Source organism: Amblyomma mixtum, chromosome 1 (assembly GCF_055824585.1).
Source record: "Amblyomma mixtum isolate Tamu chromosome 1, ASM5582458v1, whole genome shotgun sequence".
Classification (NCBI taxonomy): domain Eukaryota; kingdom Metazoa; phylum Arthropoda; class Arachnida; order Ixodida; family Ixodidae; genus Amblyomma; species Amblyomma mixtum.
Window position 1 is genome coordinate 277,669,252 of NC_143012.1, and position 27,428 is coordinate 277,696,679.

The 27,428-nt window shown below is 46.0% G+C and overlaps 1 protein-coding gene and 1 pseudogene across 1 annotated transcript; both read right to left on the reverse strand.

Annotated features, from left to right (window-relative positions):
* Positions 1–3,031: 3,031 nt before the first annotated feature.
* On the reverse strand, positions 3,032–9,058 carry LOC149371819 (retinoic acid receptor RXR-alpha-B pseudogene; annotated as a pseudogene).
* Positions 9,059–12,210: 3,152 nt separating this feature from the next.
* On the reverse strand, positions 12,211–26,746 carry bys (Bystin). The gene is made up of 10 exons (XM_089566100.1): positions 26,538–26,746; positions 26,386–26,474; positions 24,558–24,684; positions 23,282–23,414; positions 22,032–22,174; positions 19,049–19,146; positions 16,470–16,548; positions 15,370–15,435; positions 12,959–13,167; positions 12,211–12,571 (listed from the first exon to the last, which is right to left on the reverse strand). The coding sequence occupies exons 1-10, from the start codon at positions 26,667–26,669 to the stop codon at positions 12,286–12,288; spliced, it is 1,362 nt and encodes a 453-aa protein (XP_089422226.1). The 5' UTR covers positions 26,670–26,746; the 3' UTR covers positions 12,211–12,285.
* Positions 26,747–27,428: the final 682 nt, after the last annotated feature.

Below are 27,428 nucleotides of genomic sequence, written 5' to 3' on the forward strand. Positions count from 1 at the left end.
AAAATTGAGTTTGGCATATACTCCGCCGTGGTGACTTAGTGGTTAAGGCGCTCATCTACTGAGCCAGAGTACCCGGGTTCAAACCCGAACGCTGCTGCCGTGTTTCGATGGAGGCGAAACACAAAAAGGCGCCCGTGTGCTGTGGGATGTCAGTGTAAAGGTCCCCAGGTGGTAGATGTTATTCTGGAGGCCTCCACTACACCATCTCTTTCTTCCTTTCTTCTTTCACTCCCTCCTTTATCCCTACCCTTACAGTGCAGTTCGGGTGTTCAGCAAGATATGTGAGAAGTTACTGTGTCATTCCGTTTCCTCAAAACAAAATTTTCATTTTTTTTTTCCATTTTCATACTTTTATACTTCTTTTTCCGTTTAAACCGTGAAGTCTAACTCTAGATAGGTATACACCCTTTTCAGCTGTTGTGCACTCCATAGGTGGCATTACGAAATCATTTCCATTGCAGTGGCAGTGAAGTCTTGAAAGGACGCGGCAGAATTTCATACATCATCATTTGTTTCCAGAAACTGGTGTTCAGGGTCCCTCGACCACATTCGGGACATTTCACGTGCCTTTCGATGCATTTTCTTAAATGAGAAAAGTGCTTTAAAGATTGCCTATATAATTCACGCTGTCAGCACGACTGACGAGATTGCAGCGATATATTTTTAAAATGCCTGGTTGACAAGTTTCAGATGGTAATTGTTGCAACAATTTTCTCTTTGGCCAAATTTGGTTGCATTAGCTCAGTTTATGCCATCGTAAACTGATTAAGTCATTAATGGTCTAGCCAACACAATTGGAGTGGCATGGAATGTATTACTATACATCTTGCAAGTAGTTTGTTAGACTATGTTGATATAACCAAAAGTGTTTTCAGTTTCTGCATTTTTACCAATTTATCTCAAGTTTCTCAACAGCTTGGTCTGCCAACATATGGACATAACCAAAACTCATTTTCATGGGCCCCTCAATCAGGGTTAATGCAGGCCCTTGAAATCCTCGAGTGCTCTTGATTTTTGAAAGTGTTCCGAGGGCCCTAGTAACTCCTGATCTTTGAAAGGGACACTCAGGAGAAATTGAAGTTGGCTTGTATTGACAGAATACCAGCTCCTGATTACAAAAACGCCACTCATACTGACAACAAAGCTCTTGTAACGTAGAAAAGAGCAAGAACCAAAATACAGGTATCGCCGCCACAGGCCAAACTCGCAAGTACAAGCGTGATGACGTCATAGGACAAAACAGCGTTGCTAGAACCAATGCTTCTAGTAACACTGGGACACAAGAAGCCACGAATCACTGAGGCGCAGCCAATGCATGCGCAAATCTCCTTGACGTCGCCAGATGGCACCACGTACCCGTCAGCTACGCACGTGCCTGCAGCATCGAGACCAATCAGCGCCTGCTCACCAACGGTAGGCGGTCCCCCGTATTCCGCTAATGGTAACAAGGTACACGGTACGCTAAAGGGTATGCGGTATGCGAGAACTTCGTTGACGACTTCGAGAACAGGAACCATCGTACCACTGGCAAAACGCCGGTGCAAACGTAAATGAAGCGACGGTAACAACGGCCGCAATAGCCGATAGATGCCTTCAACGTGCGGCCGGCAGTAGCTTTCTTTTCGGCTGCTGCTGATAGGCCGCTCTACTGGGCGTCAGAAATCACGGAGTCTGCGTTACGTCATGAGCACGTCATGTCTCACGTCACTTAGTCCTGTGTCGTCATAAGAGAATCACAAGTTTGAATCAGGGCGGCGGGAAAAACTTTTCAACTTCAAATCCAAATTTCTTAGAAATAAATGCATCTTTCGCTGCCGGCCAAGTGGCAACAAAGCCATGAAATGCCGAACTATCGGATTTTGCTATAAAAAAAAATATTAATAGAGCTCTCCTCACTGTCCCTTTAATGCACTCCGTAAATTCCTTGATCGATCTTGTTGATGTCAAAGCATGGCGACCAGGAGCGCCTGTCAGAGGAAACAATGGAAACAGGGAGACACTCGAAGCGTGGCACCCAGGCACACCAAGGTCATGAGTGGCCTACTTTTGCACCAACAGGCCATCCTTCCTACTTCCCTTTCTCATTTTCCAGCACGTGTTTTCTTATTTCCGTAAACTGCCCTCCTGTTGTACACAATTTTTGACACACAACCCATTGAGAGTGCATTGTTTCCTTGAGAATGTTTCAGACTGTGGGGGTTCTGGTCTTCCCATTGCTCTCCCTGTATTCAAATGCTTCCTCTGGGGGCGCTGTCTTAGTTTCAATGCCAGCCCTGAAGCCATCACATTAGAATGGCATGCCAGATGGAAAATGCAAGCTCCAGCCTGCCTCGCTTCAACATATGGGTTACGGTGGATGGGCAACTGATGTGGCGATAATGGCTTAATCAGCACCGAAAAGGCACTTGAAAAGCTCGAAGCTTAACTCCAGGTCAGCAGCATGCAGAAGCAACTGTGTTGTTGGAAATTTCATGCGTATTGGTAACGGATCACCTCACATGCCTTCACATGCTTGGGAGGACACAGCAAGAAGTCTGCATGCATGTCAAATATGGAAAGAGCTGGAGCTTGAGAACAAGTGCTCATATTTCTGTGGAGGTCAGCAGATAGTCTTTGCGAGGATGCTGAAATTAACAATGTCATATCTTTCCTTGTCAAGGCTAACACTGCCAAAAAGGCAAGAAAAAGGAAGCAGAGATGGTGGCCGTAGAGAGATAAACCATAATCTGTTTGATCCAAAAAGACTTCTTGTCCCATTGATTACTGCCCCTTAGCATCATTAAAATCCTAGAATTCTGCTTGAATTTCATGGTACAAACTGTTTCAGGCACATCAATGTCACATTACTTACAAACAAAAAGTCGCATTCTCATTTTTTTTTTACATTTTCATTTCAGTTTGTGCTATCAGTATTTACTACCTCACTTCTGAGTGTTATCTGCATAAACAGCCACTTAAAACAGCAAGCTTTCCAGGTATTGAAAGTCCCTAAAATGTAGGTGTGTTTACAAAATGCTAAGCAGACCGCAGCAAAGGTGTTCAATGAGTTTATTTTTATGCACTCAGACAGTTCACGTTCACTGCCATCACCGGCATTTCTTCATCATTTAGCAGTTACCGTTCAACACACTCATGACAATCAGCGGAGGCTTACTTTCGCACATACAGTAGGCCCTGTGAACATAAATCTCATGAAGAGAGAAAAAGGTGATTTAAAGGCCAAAAAAATGTCGTCCACACTTGTCTACACAAAAAACAGCACCTTCCTGGCTTTTTCAAAGCAAACGAAGCATTCCACGGTAGTTGATGGCTATTTTATAACAAACATTCAAAACCTTTCACCCTTGCGAAGGTATAGGCTTAATGAACATTAACCCCACCACTCAACTTCTCTACACATTGCTAATCACTTAATTCATGCTGTCATTTGCATTCCTCATTTTTGGGACACATCTGTGAAGTGGTGAAAACAAAACATTTGCACTAAACTCTCCACATAATGTATCCCAATTTATGAAAAACAGCTTTTCACACCAGCAGCATTCTAAAGACCACAAGGACTACAAAGATGGGCTGCTGGCTCTTGGCCGCAGTGTGCCAGCTGCTTTTCCTGGTTTCAGAAAATATTATAAAGCATAGTTTCAACACCAGGAGCTAAAAATGCACTAGCTGTTCACAAAGCATAAAATGTTTCATGTCTCATTCTATACAGCAGTAACCGCACAATATCCAGCATTAGTCAAATATTATTGTCGGCTTGCATTGTGCGACATAAGTTCTTTTAGCTGCAAACAATATTTTTAGCCATGAAACAAGAATGAACGATCCCTATCACAACCATGACATATGACGATCTAATATGGTGCACCCACAACTCAATTCACACAAAAGGGGTACAAGGCACCATATCTATTCTAGGGTTTGTAACCAAGAAATGCAGTGTAGTAACTGCAATAAAATGGTATGTCTTACAGGTGAGCAGCTCAACATATACAACTTTATTAACGCTGTAAGAAGGATTTTTTTTTGGCACAAAACAAATGTGAGGACCTCTGCCTAAAAGAACAAAAAGAAAACTGCAGTTCTAACATTGATTGCTTGTATGCTGGTAACGTTTTAGGCGCATGCGACACAGTGCTTCATGATTGAAATAGAACAAAAACAAACGTCTTGCGCAAACGCCAAAAGTCGCCACTTGTGCACAGTTGATATGATTCCAGTTTACATGATGTTGAGGATCATAGTCGAATATCTGCACAATGCCAAAGCTTTTTTAACCTACACTTCCTGAAGCACTCATTCACGCCGCAAAGAAGGGAAGCCATGCTTTTGTGGCATAAAATTCCACTACAACATGGCATAAAAGTCTCCTCAAGAAAGGACCTTTAACAAGTACCAACCAGAAATTTTTTTAGTTTTGTTTTCTTCTACTTTACTGACTAGATAAAGGTCTGGTAATAACGGCGCACTTCATTCACTTTGATGCACAATGGATCATCGTTTATGTCTCAATTTATAAATAGCAGCTTTGCTTGCGACAGTGGGAAGTGCATAGACATCAAGGGCTGCCCTGGCAAACACAGCTGGTAGTCACATGGGCGCCATCTAGTTGCCTGTGCAGCAGAGAAGTTGCCAGCAAGAGGTCCCAACGTCACCACTCCTTGTTGAACTTAGCAAAAGCTTGTAGGCGCTGCACTTTAGAGCCGGTCACACACGTAGTCTTTAAAATGAAACTATGTAAGCTAAACTATGTTTGCTATTAACGCTTTGCAAAGGGTATCTCCATATGTGCAGAAATGAGACCACGCAGGTATTTCAGGCCGGGGTCAGTACTTTAAGGTTTCAAAATGCTGCACTCTTTTCTTCAGTCTGACACACGACTGAGACAACCCCCTCTACCCTATGAGAAAATAAAAAATGCAATGCTTGGGCAGAAAGGAGGAGACCACACCAAAAACAAGTTGCCACTTTATACTACTCTGCAGCAAAACGTCAACAGTTGCGTTAACCTCCCATCTGCACGGCTCTAGGCAGGCAACCTTTTCTTGAAAGGTCATGGCCATCGATCATGCCTCACTGCAGCATTGTTCGAGCTCTGCTCAGCATAGCGGCAGGCAGGCCTATCGGCTGCGTGTTACACTCTTGCAACATGTATCACAATAGGCACTCGCGCGTCATTCGTACATATTTGGACAAATGTGGCTGGCAGCTAAGGCGTCAAAACAGCAAAAACAGAGGGCTTGCAAAAGCACACTTAGCACTCCGATTCAAATGCCAATAAGACGGAAGTAAAGCTCTACACAGAGCAGCTGGCATCAAACTCAATGTTAATAGGCTCTAAACACAAGAGCACCAAGAAAAACCAACAAGCACTATAGTAGTGCACGGCATATGTCAGCGTGCCTCAACGGCCAAGCAACGAATACCAAGTTGCCATGGTTCAGTTGTATATCTGCTATCAAAGCACACAGCTATGCAGGGCACAAGAACTTTGTTCCCAGACCTTGCACATCGCCTTTTTATTTTCTCCTTGGATCAAATCAGCTTTGCTTTTCATACTCCAAGCGAAATGTTCGGCATCCTCACAAGAAGCCCGATGCGCTATGCTTTAAAAGCTAGTGCAGTCAGACTTCTGCAGACACAGCACATGAGAGAATTTTATTGTGCTCTTAGCTCCGCTTGCAGAGCCCTTTTTCTGTCACAAACACTTCCATCACTAACTGGGGCAGTGTATAGTCTTGACTAGGAAGCTTTCTTTCCTTTTCACACTCCATGCGTGACAAAATAAAGTCCTCCTTTTTATTTTCCAGTCAACATCTTGCATGATAATGCTCCTATCTCCTAAGCACAAAAAAATTTGCAGCTGCGTAAGAAACAAATAGGCTACACATGGGGCTGACAAACTGCTATTCCAGACAACTCCAAAACAGTTTATCTTGAAAGAGGTCAAACAGGCATAAAATAAAGAGGCATCTTCTAAAATGCTGGATAGAGCTGTCCATTCAGGGCATGTATTCAAGAAAAAGTGTGTTAGCTTAGTGGAGCGAAGAATTTGCTATCCTAAAAGAAAGTCAGCACCTACGTCAGCATCTACACATGTAAAAAGAATATCATTAACAAAGCTCAGCAATGCAGCACTGCTCAAAGCCTTTGTATTGTTTTTCAAGCTGCGAAACAGTTGACATTTTTGTATAAATCTCAAATCATCACAAAGGCAAGGCAGAGTGAATTACATGCTGACATCCTTAACATCAGTATCCCTGTACAATTTTGCATCTTAGTGCTCTTAAGAGAGGCAAGCATAGCAGAAGTCATGGATGTACCATGGCTGATTACTGCGCTGTTGGGGCATATAAAAGTGCTTCACTAAGAGCTGCAGGCATGCAGCTACCTGTGTATTTATGTCATTAAATAAAAGCTTTCTGGAATCCTGTGCAGTAAAGCTGCAAATCATTATATTTTTGTAAGAAGGGAGTCCATTATACAATACAGCCAGTGAAAGTACACTGAAAATCACAATACTGAAAATCAATACACTTGCCAATAACACTACTCTCTAATATGACACGTGAATGTCTGATCCCGGCCGCGGCGGCTGAATTTCGATGAAGGCGAAATTCAACAAGAGGCTATCAAATGGTTTATGGGTGTTTCACGTCCCAAAGCGACTCAGGGTGTGAGGGATGCTCAAATGAATTGTCATGATCAAGAATAAAATCTATTTGACACCTCTTCCATTTTTCATTCCGAAAACCTGCTACTATCTCAATGCAAGCAAAGTCTCCGTTTTCAGAAGTCAACAAAAACATGTTCCTACAGGTATGCAACATGTACAAATAGCAACAATTCTAGCAAAATGCAGAGCAAACAAGCTGTAAGAACATCGACAAACTGTTCAGTGAGCACACTTCAACTGCAGAGCTAACATTTGCCAAGAAAAATACAGCACTGAAAAAAAAAGGCACTGCTTCTAGCAGCAACAAACATCTCAGGTTCAATTGCCACCCCACATAACCAGATATGACACGAACACCTTCAAAGGGCCTACAAGGAATCGGCACATTAAATATGGTAAAACATCAACACGTGACTGCCAACATACAAGAGACAACAGCGGCAGAGGGTTCAAAACAAGCACAGTTCATGGCAAGATGGGCAATGCACTGCCGCATCCCAATAAGGGCTGTGCAAAGGCATGTGGAAGAGTGACTGGAAAATGTTTTAGCAGCAATGCAATTAGCTTATAGCCCACTACAGAACTGACACCTCTAACAGTATCATGCACCGGTATTTTTCTCTCTTTTTTTCACGCATAAGGGCAGTTCGTGGTGCAAAAAGATGTACTGGCGCAATTTTCCAGCACACTTTAGTACACTGTGCTACTAACACATGCAAATGCATCGGAGTCGCACGAAGATTTAAGTAAGGAAAGACTGACAAATCTGCCTGAGGTGTCGGAAACATTTTCCAGCGACTCGGACCTATGACAACTGCGACAGCTTGTGACCTGCGGTCACAAGTATGATGACTGCAGCAGGCCTTTGAGGATCGAGGGCTAGGGGTCTGCCGGTGCCTCCAGCATGTTGAGCAGGAAGCTGTCGATGGGAGTGTCTCCGATGAGCTTGAAGAAGAACAGATGCTCGAGGCACTTGAGCCCGATGCTGCGCAGGGCGGGCAGCCGCAGCAGCAGCTTGCCGAAGCGACCCGGCTGGTCCGGGTGGTGCCGACGGCAGTGCTCCTCAAGAGCTGCGTACACCTTCTCGCGCAGCGCCTCTACTCTGGCGACGTTTCGGAGACCCTTGGCGTCTGGATTGAAGAGCACCACGGCGCGCAGGCAGCCCAGCTCCGTTTTGTCCATCTTCATGTCGCGCATCTTCGCCACCAGCTCGGCTAGTACGCGGTCGAAGATGTCGCCAACGCCTGCGCCGTGTGCGCTGTGCCGCTGCACCACTAGCCCGGTGGCGAGAACGATGCCGTCGCGCACCGGCACAGAACGGTGCGAAAAGGCGGCAATAAGCAGTTCGTTCCAGCCGGCTTTGAGCAACGCGGTGCGATCCTCGATGGGAAGCTCTTCGAAGTGCGGAATTCGCCGGGCCCATTGGACGAGCTCGTGAAGCTGGCGGTCGGCGGCCTGGCACATGCTGTTGACGGGGTCGCGGCCCGATGCGGCCGCGTCTGCGGCCAAAACGGACGGTGCCGGCTGTTCGATGCGCATCTCGGCTTCGAGAATGCGATCGAGTGGCATATCCGGAGAGCCCGGCCCTCCGACACAGCCACCGCCACTGACGCCAACGCCGCCGCTGGTGCTTTCAACCTCGTTGTCGTTGCGGTCCTTTGCCCGCTGGCGTTCCTCTTGGACAGCCTCGCGCTTCATGCCGCACATGAGGCATTTCTGGTAGCGGCAGTACTGGCACCGGTTCCGCTGCCGCTTATCGACAACGCAGCGCCGCTCCTCGCGGCACGCGTACGTCAGGTCCTTGCGTACGGTGCGCTTGAAGAAGCCCTTGCAACCTTCGCAGCTGTAGACCCCGTAGTGCTTGCCCGACGCCCGATCGCCGCAGATGGAGCAGAGGTGCTTGGAGCCGCTCAGCGGATGGGTGGCAGGGAAGCGCGAGTCTCCTCCGGGCGCCGTCGCGGATGACGGCCCGTTGCTGAGCGTCGGCGGCGGCTGTCCGTCGGCGGGCGCGCGGTTCACTGACAGCGTTCCCCCGTAGCCGCCGCCGCCCGACAGGTAGGACGACGGCTGCGGGAGTAAGCTGCTCGACACTCCGTTGGAGGCACCACCGCCATTGAGGTTCCGCGGCGGTTCTTGGTAGGCCATGGTGCGGGCTTCAGGCCGCTCGCATGCGGGCCCAGCCTTGCGTGCAAGATCGGACGCGCGATCACAAACAGGCTGTCCTCGGGCAGCAGGTGAACGTTCACTGGGGCAACGGCACCCACCAAGCGAAGACAGGGCAACCGACCTGCCAAGGCGGCAACGTAGCCAATGTTGCCGGACGGGCCGAGCGAGCAGCTGGAGCGGCGGTCGGCGGCGGCGGCAGCGCAATCTCTGGGCGCGCGTGAAACCAAGCGCGGCTGATAGGCGCGCGCCGCTTGCGACATCGCATTCAAGAGCACGCGTAATTATATTCCGTTATTATATTCCGGCGTAGATACGCTCGCGCGTTTCTACGCCGCTTAAACATTTGGTTGGTTTGGTTTGGTTTATGGGGTTTAACGTCCCAAAGCAACTAAGGCTATGAGAGACGCCGTAGTGGAGGGCTCCGGAAATTTCGACCACCTGGGGTTCTTTAACGTGCACTGACATCGCACAGTACACGGGCCTCTAGAATTTCTCCTCCAAAGAAATTCAACCGCCGCGGCCGGGATCGAACCCGCGTCTTTCGGGTCAGCAGCGAGCACCATAACCGCTGAGCCACCGCGTTTCTCTGCAGTACCCCTTACTTCCCAAACCGTAAGCACGTTAAGAAAAGCAAGAAAAAAAGCAACACCGTGATAGTTTAACAAACGTGAAAGAGAGAAGCCAGGACAGCCCTATATGCAACGTTATGTAAGGCAAATATTATCAACTAATATAGTAAACAAACTTATTTTTCGGACAAAGTTACAGACGTGGGTTAGATCCCGGCCGCGGCGGTTGAATTTCTTTGGAGGAGAAATTCGAGAGGCTCGTGTACTGTGCGATGTCAGTGCATGTTAAAGAACCCCAGGTGGTCAAAATTTCCGGAGCCCTCCACTACGGCGTCTCTCATAGCCTGAGTCGCTTTGGGACGTTAAACCCGTAAACCAACCAACCAACCAAAGTTACAGTAGTTTCAGTGGTGGTGCACATTAATGTGCAGTGTTACTGACTAGAGGCAACTACAGGTGCAAGAGCAGTAAGCCATGATGGATACACAGACATCAAAATCTAACCTGCAGGTAGCTAGCATGGATCAACTCAACTCCACAGTGCTGTAAACAAGCTTTCTGCAGACTACCTGACACAAATTTGACACCTCTAGCAACATTTTGCTCAAGAAACTGTCATGCACAAGTCCTGAATTGTTCCAGGCAAAAAAAAATCCCAGCAGCATTCATGCAGAATATCCAAAATTAAATAATGCATGATGTAGTCCATACAACACACGAGTATGCCAAGAATGCAGAATGGTGCAGTAAACCAGTGCACTGTCCACAGGTTGCACCATCATTTACTTATGGGCAAAAATGAGAAGTTATAGACAGCGTTAAAAAAGTCTGTGCACAGTCTGTTTCAATTCTGTTAATCATGCCCTGGAACAGGAGTCACTCAGTGATTTCTATTGGGACCTGATTGGTTTAAGTTAATGAAACGAAAACCTCTAGGATTGACTATATGAAGATAACTAGCTCAGAAGCTGCCACAGTGGCTCAGTGCTTATGGTGCTTGGCTGCTGACTCGAAAGACGCAGGTTCACATTTGGATAGAGGCGAAATGCTAGAAGCCCGTGTGCTGTGCAATGTCAGTGTACGTTAAAGAACCTCAGGTGATCGAAGTTATCCAGAGCCTTCTACTACGGCGTCCCTCGTAAGTCGCTTTGGGACGTTAAACCCTATAAACCAAACCATAAATAGCTCAGCCACACCGTGCCTTATATTAGTAATGTCCTAGAATTGAAGCGTTTGTCAAAAATGTGATCCGAGAGCAAGCAGTTGGAGTCTGGATGGCACTGCCCCCCTTTGGAGAAATTTTGGTGGGGTGACCGCCGCCCTTTTCGAGACTCAGTTTCTCCACACAACCTTCGAGTTCTCACCTATCTGCAGAGGCTGCTCATGCAGTCATGTCATTTAGGCCAAGTAAGCTCTCACTGTGCCCTTAAGAAGTCTCAGCATTGTGGTTTAGCACTGCCCTAAACACCCAACTTTTTTCAGACTTTACTACAGAGCAGTTAACAAATGCAACCACCGTAGTTTTAGGAGAGCTTATAGTCGTATACAACTCAAGAACAAAGCAGCTATCACACGTCAAAGGAGGCCTTCCAACCAATGGTGTCAACTGTTTGTCATGCTGTTGTCGTTAATCCCTCAGTGCGACGTTGCAGGTGGCTGGCAGGTGATGCCATAAAATGGGATTAACCGTGATGCCATCACAATCGGTCAACACCTTTTGCTGGAAGGCCACCTTTGAGCAGCGTTTGCCACTTTTCTCTTGAGCTGTGTAACCAATTATAGTGCCTCTTCAACATTCATAATGCTCACACAAAATACTGAACACCTAGCTGCAGCAGAAACGAATTCCCGGGTGCTTAGGCACAAAGTTAAAAGATATGGTTTGGTTTATGGGGTTTAATGTCCCAAAGTGACTAAGGCTATGAGAGACGCCGTAGTGGAGGGCTCCGGAAATTTCGACCACCTGGGGTTCTTTAACGTGCACTGACAAGAGTTAAAAGATATGGTAATCATCACCAGGCCTTAGCAGTCATACTATACCTGAAACTATCTGGGTCAGCTGGTTTGACTACATTGTTTCTATAACACGTGACAAGGCATTGCTGCAACAATTTTTTCCTTCTCCCTCACAAAGGTTCCCAACCCCCTGTAATGCAGACCGTGAAATCTAGGAACCGCATGTCTTCATTGCAAACTTTGCAATATTCTTTTCATTTGTCTAAGCTGCAGTGGTACCGTTCCAGTATCAATTACAATGCCACAATAACCTCCCCAGCCTTGATGGCTACCAAAATAGCTGCTTTGAGCTAGTCACCATTGCATTCAGATTATCAAAAGCTCCCTCATAAGCAAGACCCCACATTTTCTACTATGCACGGTGCAAACTAACTAGGAGCAGATCCTTCCTTACAGCACATTCCAGTGCAAGTTTGAGCACGTGATTCTTGTTGTCAGAACTGCTCAGACGATTAGCAAGAAAGCCATTTATATTACGTAAGCCTTTTAATCACTTCACACTGTTATTAAATGCAACATAAATAACCCCTTTTAATCGCTGAGGCAGAAGATGCATCAGCCTTTAACATTATTGCTTGCCCCTCAACCTAATTTAGACAATGCTCACACCTTAGTGAAGAAGACTGGTGGCTGCGAACACTAACACAAAACACATAATACGTGCTGAGTACGGGACTTGCATTCACACTCTCAGCACTTAAGACTTACCTATCACAGAGGTCCTTGTGAAACCAGCCTGATGAAATTCTTCGCTTCTAAGGTTTATCGCCAAGACAAGCAGAGTTATATAACACGCACTTTATTGGGCACCATATCACACACAGGCTGCCTCTGCCCTTCCAGTGTCTTTCCTATATATCACGTAACCATCTCGGACGGTGCTTCCCCACTGGAGGACTCCCGCAGATTCTCCCCGCCGTCATCTTGAGGCGCCATCATGGGCTCTGGCACCTCGACATCACGGCAGGTGGCATGCTGCAGCTCCCAACGGATCTCGGGCGTGATCGAATGGTGTGACTGGGCACGCAGAAGTGCCAGCAGGGCCTCCTTCTGCTCCGAAGAAATGTCGCCCTTGTAGCGCTGGCAGAAGCTCAGCAGGCACTGGTGCCACAGTACCGGAAGCTCCCGCTGCTCACGCTCGAACCTACAGTGAGAACATTGGTTGTCTCTATCACTTCCTTACAAACTGATGCAGAGAGACTCAACTCTTCTGGAAGCATCCAACGCAAGCCACAGATGAATCTAACACACTCAGTCGAAACAACAAGACCAAAGAGGTTCCGTGAAGTTCACCTGATATTCTGCATCTGTACTGTGGCTGACATCGTAACCCATATGCCTAAGACATACTTTTCCCTACAGTTCCATGAAAAAAGGTACCAAGTGGGTTTCAATGTATTTACTACGCCAGCTATTCCTAATATTTTAGTGCAAAGAATCCATAGACTTCAAAACGGAAGCATTTACACCAGTCTGTGACAGCAATGCAACCTCGCACAACAGTGCCACTGATTTCTCCAATGAGGCTCACCTGAGGAAATGGTGAACGATGGCATCAATGACACGGTAGGGAAGTGTGTACTTCTTATCGAGCAGCAGACGCAAGAAGATGGAGTTGGCGCCCGTGTATGGCATCTCGGCTAACTTGAGCATGGCCGCGCACGCATGCAGCATCGGGACAGAGTTCTTACTCAGCACACTGCCCACGATGATGGCCTCACGCAGTGTGCATGTGCCTGACTGTGGCAGAAAAAAAGAAACAGCATTCCTTTTAATTATTTTTTCTCTTAGAGAGACGGACCAAATTTAGCACTTATCCACGGCACCCATCTCCTCAAAGCCACTGGTTAAAACTTCATTACTGCTTGCTCAAAACAAGCATATACTATTCCACTGTCAACAACTGTCTCAGTGCGAAATGCAAGGTTGAAGGATGAAACAGTTGAAGCAATTGCACGTGACTAAATTTTATGATTATCTTACAACATATAATGCAATACTCATGTAACAAGGTGCCTGTATCCTGTCTATAAAACCGCAGGATAAAGGTGCTTGTAACATGGATCTTTCTCATACCATCATGTAAACCAAGGGTTCTCAGCCTTTTTTATGGAACCCAAACAGCTCTGAAAAGGTGCTGAGGGACACAGAGCGTCTTGGCCTATGTTTCTTCCTAACCTAACATGCATCTAAAGCACAAAGATGCTCCCTCCGCCCCTCAAAAAATGCCCAAATTCAATTAATTGTGATTAGCTGTGTTGTGAAATAATATGCTGTAAGCAATTACAGCATGATTAGTCACAAACAGAAATCGAAAGGTAGCAGCTGACACATGCATAGATGTAGTGCTTGAGGAACCCTAAAAGCATTCCATGGAACCCAAGGGTTCCAAAGAACCCAGTTTAAGAACTCCTGATGTAGACACTACACTCAACAAGGACGGGTTGCTGCAGCACTAGGCAGGAGTACGGTAATCTCATGCTAAACAAACTAGTGCTCACTACACCCACAGTTAAAAATTACACTTGGTTGGAAGAGAAGGAATGTGAATGTGAACAATGCAGTATGCAATATGCCCTCAAATAGCCACTTTTTGAATGATTAATAGCCTGGTATTATACAAATACCCATCATCTGCATGGCACATGAACCGCAATAAGAGCTATGCAGTGTTTCAAGGAACACGCATGTCCACAAGTGGCCTGGCTCTGTTTATCTCCACTTGTGTACAGCAGCAAAATCAGAGCAGAATAAATACCAAAGAAAACAAATAAAGCACAGACACAGTAAAGTCGGTCCAGTGGTTGTTGACCGAGCCCTGGTGCACTGGCTCGGAAGAACAGGACACCAGAGATTCTTGGCAATGGGAGACTGTCGACTTTATCCAAACTATTTATCTAAACTATTTACATGAAGCATATACAGGTGTCGATATAGAAGCAACAAATCCATGGCCAGCCTAGCCAACTGCCTAACGATGAAGCCAGGGACGCTGCATCCCAGCCATTAAGTGTGGCGTTGTCCTGCGCCAGCCCTCCCTGTGCTCGACCTCACCGAACATGTGAGAGCAAAACAGAACCCCCCCCCCCCCCCTCCCCCCCCCACACTCAAAGGTGCAAGCAGCCTTGCCACCCTCTTGAGAAAACAAAAGAAACAAAACCAGAAAACAGAATGCTTGCTCTGCTAGGGGCAACCTTGAGCTGGTTGGTGCCTAATAGCTTTTGAGGAGAAAAGCGGAGAAAAAGAAGAGTACATGAGTGCAAAGAGGAACCGGGTGCACCCAGACACTAAGCCATTCCCCGGCTGTCCTCCAAACATCAGGACGGCTGCTCCAACCGCAGACCTGCCAATTTGCTTTTTTCACACAGCCACCCAAGAGTGTGTGCGCCTTCTCTTTCTCAGCAACCTCTTGTGCTCCACAGGTTGAAAAGAAACTGCCGACTTGTACAGCTAGTTATTAGCACAGTCCCTATCGGCAACAGGCGGAAGTCGGTAGATACAAATACACGCGCCGCACTTTGCGCCTCACGCCTACTGCGGTCAGGTGCAAGTGTTTTCAACCACTTTTCTGGTTGACAGCAAATTTCCAAGCATCCTCAGAGGGCGCCACACATCAAAAAATGCAAATTACATACAACCAGTGCTGAACATATACCTATACTGTTTATAAAGTTAGGCTTCTCTTTATAGAAGTCACGACTAGGAGCTTCTTTTAAATTGCACATTAATACAACCACATGCACAGAGAAGCCAACAAGTGCTCATAGCAAATGGAGTACAGCGCATTTTTGCCCCATTAGGAAACATCATCCCAACAAGAAAACATACATATCTCATCATTTGCACTTGATCACTCAGGCGTTTGGCGCAAGCTGTGCAAACAATATGCAGAAAAATAAAAACAAGCCCTCTGACACAAGAAATAAAATATATAGCACCAACCTCACAGAGAGGAAGTATGATGCCTTTGAAGAAGGCGCCTGGCTTGAACAGGGCTTTGCGCAGGGCCTGAAAGAAGTGCAAAAATAAAACATTTCAGAGGGAGTGTCTTGACGCCATCATTGAGAAAACAGGCCACCTCTTGTAGAGTAGGCAAGAACACATACTACAACTGAACAGGAAATCGCACTAAACAGGTTACAAGGCAAAAAGATGAAACACACATGAAAGAAACATTATACAGACGAAGCCCACTTCATCAGCATAATCGCTCCTTCATGTGTTTTTCATCTTTTCACCTCATAACCAGTTTACTGCAATTCCCTGCACAATGAACAACCAACTAGTTCTTGCCCTGTCCTGTTAGCAGATGACACAATTCTGGCTATTTCATTTGTTTTGAAGTGTAGCTAGCAGCGCCAACTTTTACCGTAGGCATGTGTTCCAGTAGGGGTTTCAACGGCACTTCAAAGAAATCGCTTTATGACTGCAAGCGTGACAGACATCAGAAAACAGGCAAGACATGCTCACTGGTTAACTTCAATCAATATCGACTGGGTAACTTTTTAGTTTAGTTAGTATTAAAGTTATGCAGGTAACAACAATCAGAAATTTGAAGTGTAGTCACTCCTATGTACATGCTATGTCAGCTTTTAGAGTCAGTAAAATACAACAGCCCCCAGTGTGGCAACACAGTTCTCCGGGTGCATGAAATTGGAGCTTGGTAGCTAGGGATGCTAAACGTCATGAGCCACATTCCATGTGCAACTTTTGGAGCACCAAAAAATAGAATTTGAAGCACTTTGCGGATCCATTTGATGTCACTAACATGTCATTTCTTTTTGTGATATCTGGCTATATCCACAGTTTTTACTGCTGTTTATGTTTTGCTTCCCAAACGATGCTTCCACAACTTTAACATTAATTATTCTAACATTCTAAATAATCTAGCATTTCCTTCCTTCTCACACTCATTAGTGTGCAATCGTGTCATTTTTTACCACGGCCAGCTCTGCATTTGTCTCAGCTCTGCAATACCAAAGGGTTGCAAAAATTGCTCCTGGTACTAAAAAAAAAAACTAGGCTTAACGTTTCTAACACACCTGGTAGAGATGGTAGTTCAGCTTCTTGTACTCTACTATGTCATCCCGTACTCGTGGCAGCAGCACCAGGTTGTAAAACCTGAGGTTGGGGAAAAAGCAAAATGTACTGAACTCAAGTTTAAAATATATGTTTCTTCGAACTTCAAATGCTTTGAGACAGAAATGGTAATAGCGCTGCAATAAGACGTACACAAGAAAGACTGACACAGGACACACGCTAACTTCATCTGATTTTATTTACTGCAAAGCCAGCAAATATGTGGAAAATTCAAGGCATGCGCAAAAAACACCGGTACAACCGGTCTTATTGCAGCACTATTACCATTTCTGTCTCAAATAATGCACCATCTAGCCCAAATTGACGTTCTTCTAAATAAAATGCTTTTCACAAGATTAATAAACTAATTTTCAGAGTACCCTCATTCTTAGTGCACTGCACGGGCTCGGGCCGGCCCGAAAGCCCGGGCCCGGCCCGGCCCGCGGGCCGCGCCGGGCCGGGAAATGAACTGTTATGCCGGGCCTGGGCCGGGCCCGGGCCTGAAGTTGCGGGCCCGGGCCGGGCTCGGGCTTAAAGCTGCGGACCCCAGCTGGGCTTGGGTCCATATAGAAACGGCTGGTATCCGACTATTCATTCAATACTGCAGAGTGAAGTACACAACTCCGGCATTGGAGCAGCGACACGGATGAGCTATGGGTTATAGTATGCGCTGAGAAAAAAACTAAGCTTTATTCATTGACTTATTTATTTCCTTATTTGCACGCCGCGGTGGCTGAGTGGTCAAGGCGCTTGATTACTGAGCCGGTGAACCAGGGTATGTATGCTCCTAGCCTCGGCGGCCGCATTTCTATTTAGGCGGCAAGCATGACAGCCATGTACTTTGTAGTATTATTGCTCGTTGAAGAAACTCAGGTGGTAGAAATTATCCGGAGCCCTCTGCTTCGGTGTCTCTCACAGCCTGACTCCCCTTGGGCCCTTAAGCCCCAGAAACATAGCTTTTATTTTACAGCTATATTTTTCTCTTGCAACAAAATTCACAAACAAATGCGTGTTTGGTTTTCTTTTTGATCAGCATACCGGAACGCCTCGTAAATGAAATAGCCACAAAAGCTCGGGAGAGTTTGTAAATCTCAGCTCATAACCACATCTATCCCTCCTCGCTTCTTCAGCCTGGTTGACATGACAAGTGTTTTGCCCTGTAAAGTATCACGTGGTTCGCACGTTATCTTCTCCTCCACCGGTCCTAATCGACCATTGATCGTTCGTCATCCCAAAACATACCTATACACTATTAGAAATGCATTCTGGAAGGACATATTAGTTTAGGACGCTGTAGTCTTCAAAACACACACCGTGAAATACTCAAGCCTTTACCTTTTCTTTTCTGCTGAAAGGAGACCAGTCCGGCTATGAGTTCAACCTGTGAGATCGCGTTCACTAAAAAAATGTCCTCCCACTGCTTGCTGGGCAGCTTTAATGTTTATTCTTCCAGGCGGCAAAATATAACTGATTAAAATCATGGTGGAATGCAAAGTAGACTATTACGCGCATATGCAGCCCTTTTTATTTGGCTTTCGGAACTTCCCAGTTTATCTTTGCGCACCTACACGAGATAACTGTCCAAAAGAGGGCCTGGCGAGCACTACTCTTAATCACTTCCTTCTGGGTTAAAAAGAACCAACTTTCTGCAAGCCAAACTGTGGTTTCAGAACCTTTGTCGGCCAGTTTCCTATCGGTCTAGTAGCAGTCTACTTCCTCAGAGTGAGCAGTATACCTTAAGCGTTACTGTGAAACGGGCCGGGCCGGGCTCGCTAGAGGATAATTTAGCGGGCCTGGGCCGGGCCCGGGCTTGAAGCCGCGGGCCTGGGCCGGGCTCGGGCTTCAGGTCTCGGGCCCGGGCCGGGCCTGGGCCTCAGATTCAGGCCCGTGCAGTGCTCTACTCATTCTTCTGAAATGTTTATACAGAAGGGTCCCCCTGACTGACCCTGCACCCTTCCTTCTTGCTGACGCTTTCTTTCCCCTCGCAGCACAGCTAGCCTGCTGGAAGCTACAAGGCCATGCGCATGCAGCTTCTGCACTCCTGACACAATGCTGTGTCTTTGCCTGCCACTTCTTCAGAACGCATTTGTGATGCAGTCATGAACACGTCCTGCTTTATCCACAAGCAAGAATGCTGGCTAATGATTCTTTGGCACCTGAGATGCACTAGGCTGTGTGCTAATGGCATCAAAAAACAGTGAGCACTTAAACAACTGCACAAAGATCTTAAAAAGGTGGGTCAGGAACCCTTCCAACACTGACAGCCCAACTGGAACACGTTTAGTTAAACGCGTCACGCCAGAATAAAGCCATGAACAAATGCTCTCAGCAAAGTGGAATGTGAATTTCTAGGAAGGACTTGTTTTGTCTCAATCTTTTCCTACAATGCAATCTTCTTGCTGCACCACACAAGGGCTGTGCAAAGTAATTTTCCATTTTTATTAAAAATCTCAGTGAGATGATATGAAAGCAAGGAACACTTCCTCCTGCCAGCAAAGATTTGCACACAGCTTTTCATGTAAACATGAGTGACGATACGCACCTCTGAGCCATCTTCTCCTTTAGGTTAGAAGCAAAAATACGGGTTGCCTGGTACATTGCGGCTGATGACCACGAATCAGGGTCAGTCAGGTACAGCACCTGCAACAGGACACAAAGACCTAAGTCACCCTAAAGCCAATGGCAATCATACAAAACAATAAAAATAAGACAAGACAATGACTGCACAAAACACAGCCAACAACCACAAGGAACTCCTGCAAAGAACACTGCTGTCACAGCATGGGCCATGAAGACAAAAACTTGAGGTGCACGAATCTTCAAAACTTCAAATAGGTTTTGAACAGTAATTCCTAATCAATTCAATTCGCACTGCACTTTCACTATTCAAACTATCTAAACCTCCTAAACGTTCAGGAATTATAAATTTCTTACTCATCTAAACTTGCGGCTAAGCATCACAACACTCCCAGATAGGAGTATCTTGCACTTGTCAAGCAAGTTAATTTGCTATTTATTCCCAGAATCGACTACCAGCACGCGGCAAAAGCCATCAATGAGCTGACAGCTACCGAGAGCTGCCGCCATGCAGTTGCGGGTAGGAAACAAAGTGTACAGCACCATGCAGCACGTAAGTTCGTCTAGCCATGATTCAGTTAACAGCTGGCTGTGAACATGACTGGCAGTGATCCTCGTTTTAGATCACTACGATAAGATGCACGCACAAATGGAGGCGGCCCAGCTTGTGGAGGGTAGCAGAAAGAGGAGAAGTTGTGGCGCCCGTGCCCTGCTGCGTTTCACGGCGACCACTCCGATGCTGCGTAACTTAGGCCACAGAGAACAAAAAAAAAAAAAACCACACGACACAGACGTCAGGCTTGAAGCCAGCCCACACAACTGTATCTCGTACCGCGCTGCCCAAGCGGCACAGTTTCGTTTTCACGCCTTCGGTCGTTCACGCTCGTGCAGCAACGGAAATGGAACTGCACTAACCGCCACAAGGATCGTGCTGTGTCCAGTGCAACATGCCGGAAGCCACCAATGGAGTTTAGATCCCACTTTGGTCCGTTTGCCGTCGCCATTCTGCGCTCACTAAACATTGGCTGTCAAAATGGCGGCATAAGCTAAACCACCATAGAGTTGCGGCATTCACAACATAGCATGCGGGAACGCTGCCACAGTTGCGACATAACAGGCGGGTCTGCATTGCGTGGGTTTCTATGAGAGCTTAATGTAGCAGCCGGGAAAGCGCAGCACTCGAGAACGTAACAGGGGGGTCTACAGTATTTGCTATGCACCCAAAAGTTTGATATTTGCATACCTCTAATAAATTAGTTTTTTTCAGGTCATGTTTCGCAAAACATTTAATCTGTAAGATAAATTGGCAGTATTCAAAAAACAGTCAGTTCAATGTGCACTCAAAAATTTTTTTATTCACACAGCTCGAGAAAAAACTTCAAAAAAAAAAAAATGCCATCTGGAAACACACGTTATTTGCTACGTTTGTTGTACCTTGAGAGTTCACCATTATATGCCAATTCAACATTTGTGCATTCAATTCCTGCAGAAGTTCATGCAAGAACAGCATGTTTTCGACATATCTGAATTCTGGCACCTTGCAGATTCGTGTGAGAGGCTGAGGTCGTTGTTGATGTGGGATTCTGCCAATATTCTGCCAGCAATTCCTCCATCATAGCAACACTTAGACATTAATTAAAATCGGCAATTTTCGGCACAGATCTGCGACCTAGCAGACCTACATCAGCATACGCACAATCCCCACCATAGTCACCAACTGTAGTTGTCATCATCTAGTGTCCAGGTCACAGTCTTCAGAAAATTTTAGGCAGGAAGCCTCCGTTCTCTTATGAGCGCTGTCCGCACCAGCTAGACAAGATTTTGAAATGAAGCACGTGACATTTCTGCCCTCTTGAGGGAAGCGAATAGAAAACACCTTTCCACGTTGAAATCTGGCCAGCACATGACGTAATGTTGTAGATCACCACACACACCACATGAAGGAAACAGCGGAGACAATGCCAGGCCCATCTTATGCATCCATGCTGGGGTATAAGCCGAACCCGCGTAAATGCGATGTAGTAAAGTGGCTTCAGGTCCCTTTAGTTCCTTAGTCACACACGTTTGGTTGGGTGGGCACCACAGTGAACTGAAATGGTTGAGGACCATTTCTTTGAAGCATCTCTTGGCATCTTGAAAGACTTACAGTCTTTGAGAGAGATGTTTGATGGATTTGCAAACAGCGTTTCGTTCGTTATCTCACTGCCCGTCATCTCAGATGCCTACATGCAAGGGTACCCACTGGAAGTGTATAGAATAGCCTTTACTGTGCAGATTATGCACCAAGCACAAAGAGCTAAAAGCTTGGGTTCCCCTTTAGAGGGGAACCCAAGCTCTAACCTTTGAAGGGCAGATTCCGAATCTGTCAGGATGACGACAGGTTGAACCTTACAAGACCTACGCCTCCGTAAGGCCCCCCTCAATGGCCACACTTTCAGCTGTTGTGAAGGACATGACTCAAGTAAGGTGGACAGACCAGGAAATATTCAAAGATAGAATATAAACTTGGAGATAGCGAGCATATTCTGTTTCAAAATGCTCGAATATAAGTGAACACGTTTCTGTCAAAGAAGCACTCCGCCGAGCGAGAACTCGAGGAATGGTCAACGCACAGTCGATACTCTCAAATGACCAAGGTGGGTTTAACCGCTGGATTCGTCTCTGTACGTTAAGACCTAGGGCACTAAGGGTGCTAAGTGCCATGCAACTCTGGGACTCAGATCTCTTTAGCAGTGAGCATGTAAAACCGTACTGCAGCCATCACAATATGCCAGGAGCAGCAGAGGTGCAGCATCTACAAAAGAGTAAAAGCCATTAATCTTCAGCAGCGTGGCTTCTGCTTCAATACAGTTTGTTTATCAGTAATCTTCGGCCTCCAAGAATCAATAGCCCACCAGTTTGCACGACACAGACGCCACCAAGAGAAAGCACTACAAGGTCCTTCTTACTTGTTCCCAGTTGGACAGTGCAGGGATAATCTTGAATGCCTTGGGCAGCTTGCCTGACCGGTAGCGACTCAGCACTTTCTTCACTCCACGGTACATTTCGATCACCTTCGGGTCTAAGTCAGCCATCTGCACACTGCCCACATCTGCAGTGAATTGAAGTGCCTGTCTGGTAAAACCATAACACCACGGCGCAAGCACACAGTCGTCCACAGACATTCAACATCACCATGAGCCAAAGATCTGAACAAGCAAGCGTCAGAGAGCCAAATAAACAGATCAGCCTTGGCATACACTTAGATACTCACAGTACCCACAACTGGCCAATCAACAAAAACATAATCCAGCTCAGAATGCACCATGCCCACAGTTACAATTAAAACCTGTGCATGCGCACATTTGCCAAGTGATGGTTTGGTTTGGTTTGGTTTATGGGGTTTAACGTCCCAAAGCGACTAAGGCTATGAGAGACGCCGTAGTGGAGGGCTCCGGAAATTTCGACCACCTGGGGTTCTTTAACGTGCACTGACATCGCACAGTACACGGGCCTCTAGAATTTCTCCTCCAAAGAAATTCTAGCCGCCGCGGCCGGGATCGAACCCGCGTCTTTTGGGTCAGCAGCCGAGCACCATAACCGCTGAGCCACCGCGGCGGCATTTGCCAAGTGAAGTTCAGGCATTAGCCTACCACTAAGGATCAAACTCTCGGGTCCTCCCACCGTGCCAGCTGTTGAAGAGACAATGGGTATGTTAACACCGATGTCTGGCCTGCTGCCACTAATAAGATATTCCGCTTTCCTGCAGAGGTTAAGAGGATTGCAAGCTGGTATAACATAAGAGATTTCAAAAACAATTCCATTCCATTCTTTTATTCCCCAATCTCAGTCACTGACTTAACCATCGCCGTGCCCAATGGGGGCATGGCAACAAAACGGAATAGAATTGGTTTCAGAATCCTTGTATTATAGCAGCCCACTGCTCGGTTTGGGAAGAAGTAGTGTTGGCCAATTGCTGTGGCAAAAGCTATGAGGCTGGGCTCCCTGTTTCGAAAAAAAAAAAAAATGCTCCAAGTACGGCACTCAATGTGACATGTTTACACTACTAGGTCATATAGTGACAACATTACCAGTTTGCATGAAAGAGGGATTAATTCTAATTCTTTTAGTTGGATTAATTTTGAAATCTGAAATCAACCACAGCTGGCACAAAGAACGCAGCAAATACAGTGATGCCAAGATGTATGCAGGGACTTACCTGAAAAACGTGTAGCTACCTCGGTCTCATGCTCTTTCAGCTTCTCCATGATGATGTCAGCCAGAGTGCGCCGAGCCTGGGTGTTCTCATTCATGAACAACTCCAGTGCCTTTTCATCCGCCTCATCCACTTCCTGTAAAAAACAGCCATAATTTCAGTCATGCCAAATTTTAAGAAATCCGCATCTCAAGCAGAATTTCTTCCAGATAATGATAGAGCAAGACAGCCTTAGTTAAAATCTGGTGGCACTTCCCTTCCCTGAGCAAAAGATTGGTTTATTGGTTTATTGGGGTTTTAACGTCCCGAAGCAACTGAGGCTATGAGGGACGCCGTAGTGAAGGGCTCCGGAAATTTCGACCACCTGGGGTTCTTTAACGTGCACTGACATCGCACAGTACACGGGCCTCTAGAATTTCGCCTTCATCGAAATTCAGCCGCCGCGGCCGGGATCGAACCCGCGTCTTTCGGGTCAGCAGCCGAGCGCCGTAACCACCGAGCCACCGCGGCGGGGCCCGTGAGCCAAAGAATAACTTCATTCAGCTGAGCTTGTCAATCTGTTTAAATTGAGTGCGAAGAATAAAGAGTTGGGCAAGTTCAATTGGTTCCATTATGAAACAGCGCAAAAGAATGGGAGCAAAATGATGGGGATGCCTTTACCATTTTTGTCCTCATTTGCGGCTATGTTCTGGGTCAACAAGAAAAAAAATGTAAGGTAGATTTTCTTCATATGAAGCTGACGTTTTTTTTTACTTTTTTTTTCTCTCAAAGACAGCTCAAATTCGATGTTTTTCAGTTTTCACCTATTCAGAGAAAACCGCCTCAGGGGTTATTTTTCAGGGTTTATCGGTACATACCGAAAACACGGAACCCTACTTAAAAAGTGCACAGCAATTATTCCTTAACCAAGCACAGCTGTTTCACTTAACAATGCAAAACAGCAAAAAAAACTATTACTAGGAACAGCAAAACTGCAACATCGCGAAATTTTAACAAGAAAAATTTGCCGTACTAGTGACAAGGCCATTTTCAAAGAACTCACTTCTTTGTTGTAGTCCGATATGTTTAGGCGAATCTTCGAAAGTGGAGTATATTAGAAATAAAGAAGTAATTACTCATTAGCAACCTCTTATAGGCTAGAACTGTTGTACGTGTTTCTTTCTGTGTCCTGTCTAAGTTGTTGCGCATTTCACTTATATACTATGCTAGAACTAACCTCTTTTCAAATAAAAAAAAACACCTCCTTTCAGGTAAAACTAATGAACCGTGTGCTACTTACAATTGTCTCGTAGAATGTGTCATCCTCTCCAGGTTCTTCAACATCGTCATCTTCATCACTCGATGCTCCAGTGTTGCCTGGCAGCCGAAGCTTTGTGTCAGGCATCTTGAACTTCCCTCCCATTGAGCTGCAGCAATACCAAAGTTTTGCACAAGCTTAACTATGAATACTACATAACTATCACTAACACAAGCTCAGCTGGCAAAATAAACACCCAATCAACAGCACTCATCAAAGGCCTTCTCAACAAATGCATTTCTCGAAAACAGCAAGGCAAGAGAGGGCCAGCGAAACAGCTATATGGTACAGACAAAAGGTCAACCAGCTGGTAACTTCTAGTACCACTAACTGTGCGCAAGATGATGCTAGGGAAAGTTTGAAACGGAAAAGAACCATTTGCTTCAGCCTAGAAATCAATTTACTGCCAGTTTTTCCATAAAAGAATTATTGGCAGTGTCTCAGGTCAGCAGCTTTAGATGCTGTTTCTCGTCCTAGCCGCCATGGCTATCGCTCTTTCATGCAGTTCTCACAGCTTAGTGTTAGAGAAATAAGCATCTATCTATTCAGAGCAGAATTAGACAAGATGTATTTGAAGCCATAAACAAATTTTAGATAATATCAGTTGCTTTGATTTTTCTTATTTTTAGTTTTTTGCATTGCATGGCCCTGCAAAAAGGCTGCTCTTTAAGACTTTGAAGGGCTTGGATAGGTGCCTTCACTACCAAAGCCCGTTACAGCCAAGGCGCACCATTTACACCTTTTAGACAGACGTTTATTTGCAAAGAAAGGCAAGGAGGTCAGCCTGAGATGCACCGTGCACCTTTGAATAAAAGGTCCAAATTTTCACATGCATTTGAGGTGCCCGCAGGACAGAGGCATTACTGTGGAGATAGAGACGATGTGCATGAAGTCACTCACTGTACTCGCATAGTAAGGTTTAACAAGCAATTATATGATTATATACTAGCGAGCCACGCAGTTATTAACCTACAATCTGCAACAGCGGTGATATAACATGTGACTAAAGAAAAAAAGTTTTATGACCGTGCCACATAAAGGTATTGCTAGATATGACAGCAGTTTCAGCCCTCTCTTAGCACATCATGCTGCTGTTGGAAGCATGAATCCGACAACCTGTCTCTGGGTGTTACTACGATATAAAGATCCGAAAGATCCGGATAACGAACATGGAGAGGTTGGCAGACGTCAGAACGTACGATCGTAGCCTCTTGTAAACAGCAGCTTGCAAGCGTTCTCTTATTTCTCGCACACAAAGCAACCACAGAGAACGCAGCTCAGAGAGAATCCATTTCATTTGCTCTGTCTAATAAGAGTTTCACACGGCGATGGTTCAGCGCAACTTGCGAGCGAGGAGGCGGCCAAATGCACCTGTGCCATGGCGTGCGACCGCATGTCACCTCGAAGCAATGGATCGCGGAAACGCACAGCGCTGTGCTACAATTCCCAACTCTTCCTGCGCTCATACAGGGCTGTTCTCAGACATGTGAAAGTCGGTCCTACTGTAAACAGAGGCTAAACAGAGGTAACTTTAAATGACAGTAAGTTTATATGTACAGAAAAAGAAGTGCTGCGACTAAATCTCAGCCGGCGTCATTTCCTGCAGCTCTTGAACGAAGCCATTGAGACGAACTCCAAAACGAAACCACGCAAAAAGCCGTGGCAACGAAGGTTTCCCACGTCCCCCAGCAGCTGACGAGGCAGTGCTGGCTATTAACTCGATTTCGTCAATATGGTTTTAAGGTATGCACGTAATAAGCTATAAAATGTTCCCGGTTAACCAGCCAAACGAGAAGACTCGGTTGGTTACCTCGACTGGAGGCCATGTTCTTCCTCGAGGTCTTCCTGCTGCTTACGAGCCTGGTCTAGGATCTTTTTCGTCAGCTTCTCGTCCACGAACTGCAACACAAGAGCGACGTAAACAGCGATGTCGGCAACTGCATATGCAGGTTTTTTTCTTACCAATTCGTCTTCATCCTTTCGGTTTCTAGCCTTTATCCTAGATCTCCTGGCTGTCACTTCTTCTTTCAGCTGTTCGTCCAAGGGCACATTTCGCTTCTGTTTGCCCACCTTTATTTTGCTTGCCTTTCCCATTTTAAATCCAAATAATCGCTCGCAGCAACCTCAAGCACATGGGCACAGACCGTCAACACGCTGCTGCTAAAGTGCGGCTTAAGGATAGACTGGGCTGGGATTGAGGCGGATACCCAAGTGGATACGAGCACTGCTGGCTGCTGGCACCATGAACACCTTTTTTTTTCATTAAAAATAATTATGAATACAAAACTATTTTTATTTACTTTAGTGCGCTTACTTTTGCACAAAAACGTTTTCTGTGCAAAAATATTGCCTTTAATTGTCGTGGCGCTAATGTCGCTTCCGATGAGAGAGCAGACGGTTATTTCGCGGGAGCTATTTCGCCATGGATTTCGCGCTCAGGCCGCGCCGGCCGAACCCGTATTATGATTTGAAGTTGGTCAAAATTAAAGCTGCAGTATGCGTCCAAAATTTACAGCGAAGAGAGATTTTATTATTTTCAATACTATATGCTATCGGTCTCCACTCGACTTTTTCTCTTTCCTCCGATCTTTTAACTCTCCTCTATCTGCACGTGGCAGCGGTGGTGGCTCGGCTGGCTGGAGCCAGTTGGCAGGCCCGTGCAATTTCCTTTTCATCCTTCTCTCAGTCGCAATAGCAACAACAGTTCAGAAGCGGATATACTGGAGCGCAGCCTCTTTTACAACCATAGCGCCGTATGGTATACACCGCAGTTCACAGAGAAAGCGGCTCGTAGAAAATAGTGTTAGCTGCATCACTCAGATTAAAAAAGTATTGCAACTTCCGAGATTGATT

Excerpts from the sequence above, each read along its gene's own strand:
- bys (XM_089566100.1), bottom strand. The coding sequence starts at position 26,669 with ATGGGAAAGGCAAGCAAAATAAAGGTGGGCAAACAGAAGCGAAATGTG. Across the intron at positions 19,147-22,031 it reads CACTGTCCAACTGGGAACAA|GTGCTGTACCTGACTGACCC; the intron begins GTAAGAAGGACC and ends GTCCTGTTGCAG. Across the intron at positions 12,572-12,958 it reads ATCGTTCACCATTTCCTCAG|GTTCGAGCGTGAGCAGCGGG; the intron begins GTGAGCCTCATT and ends TTCTCACTGTAG.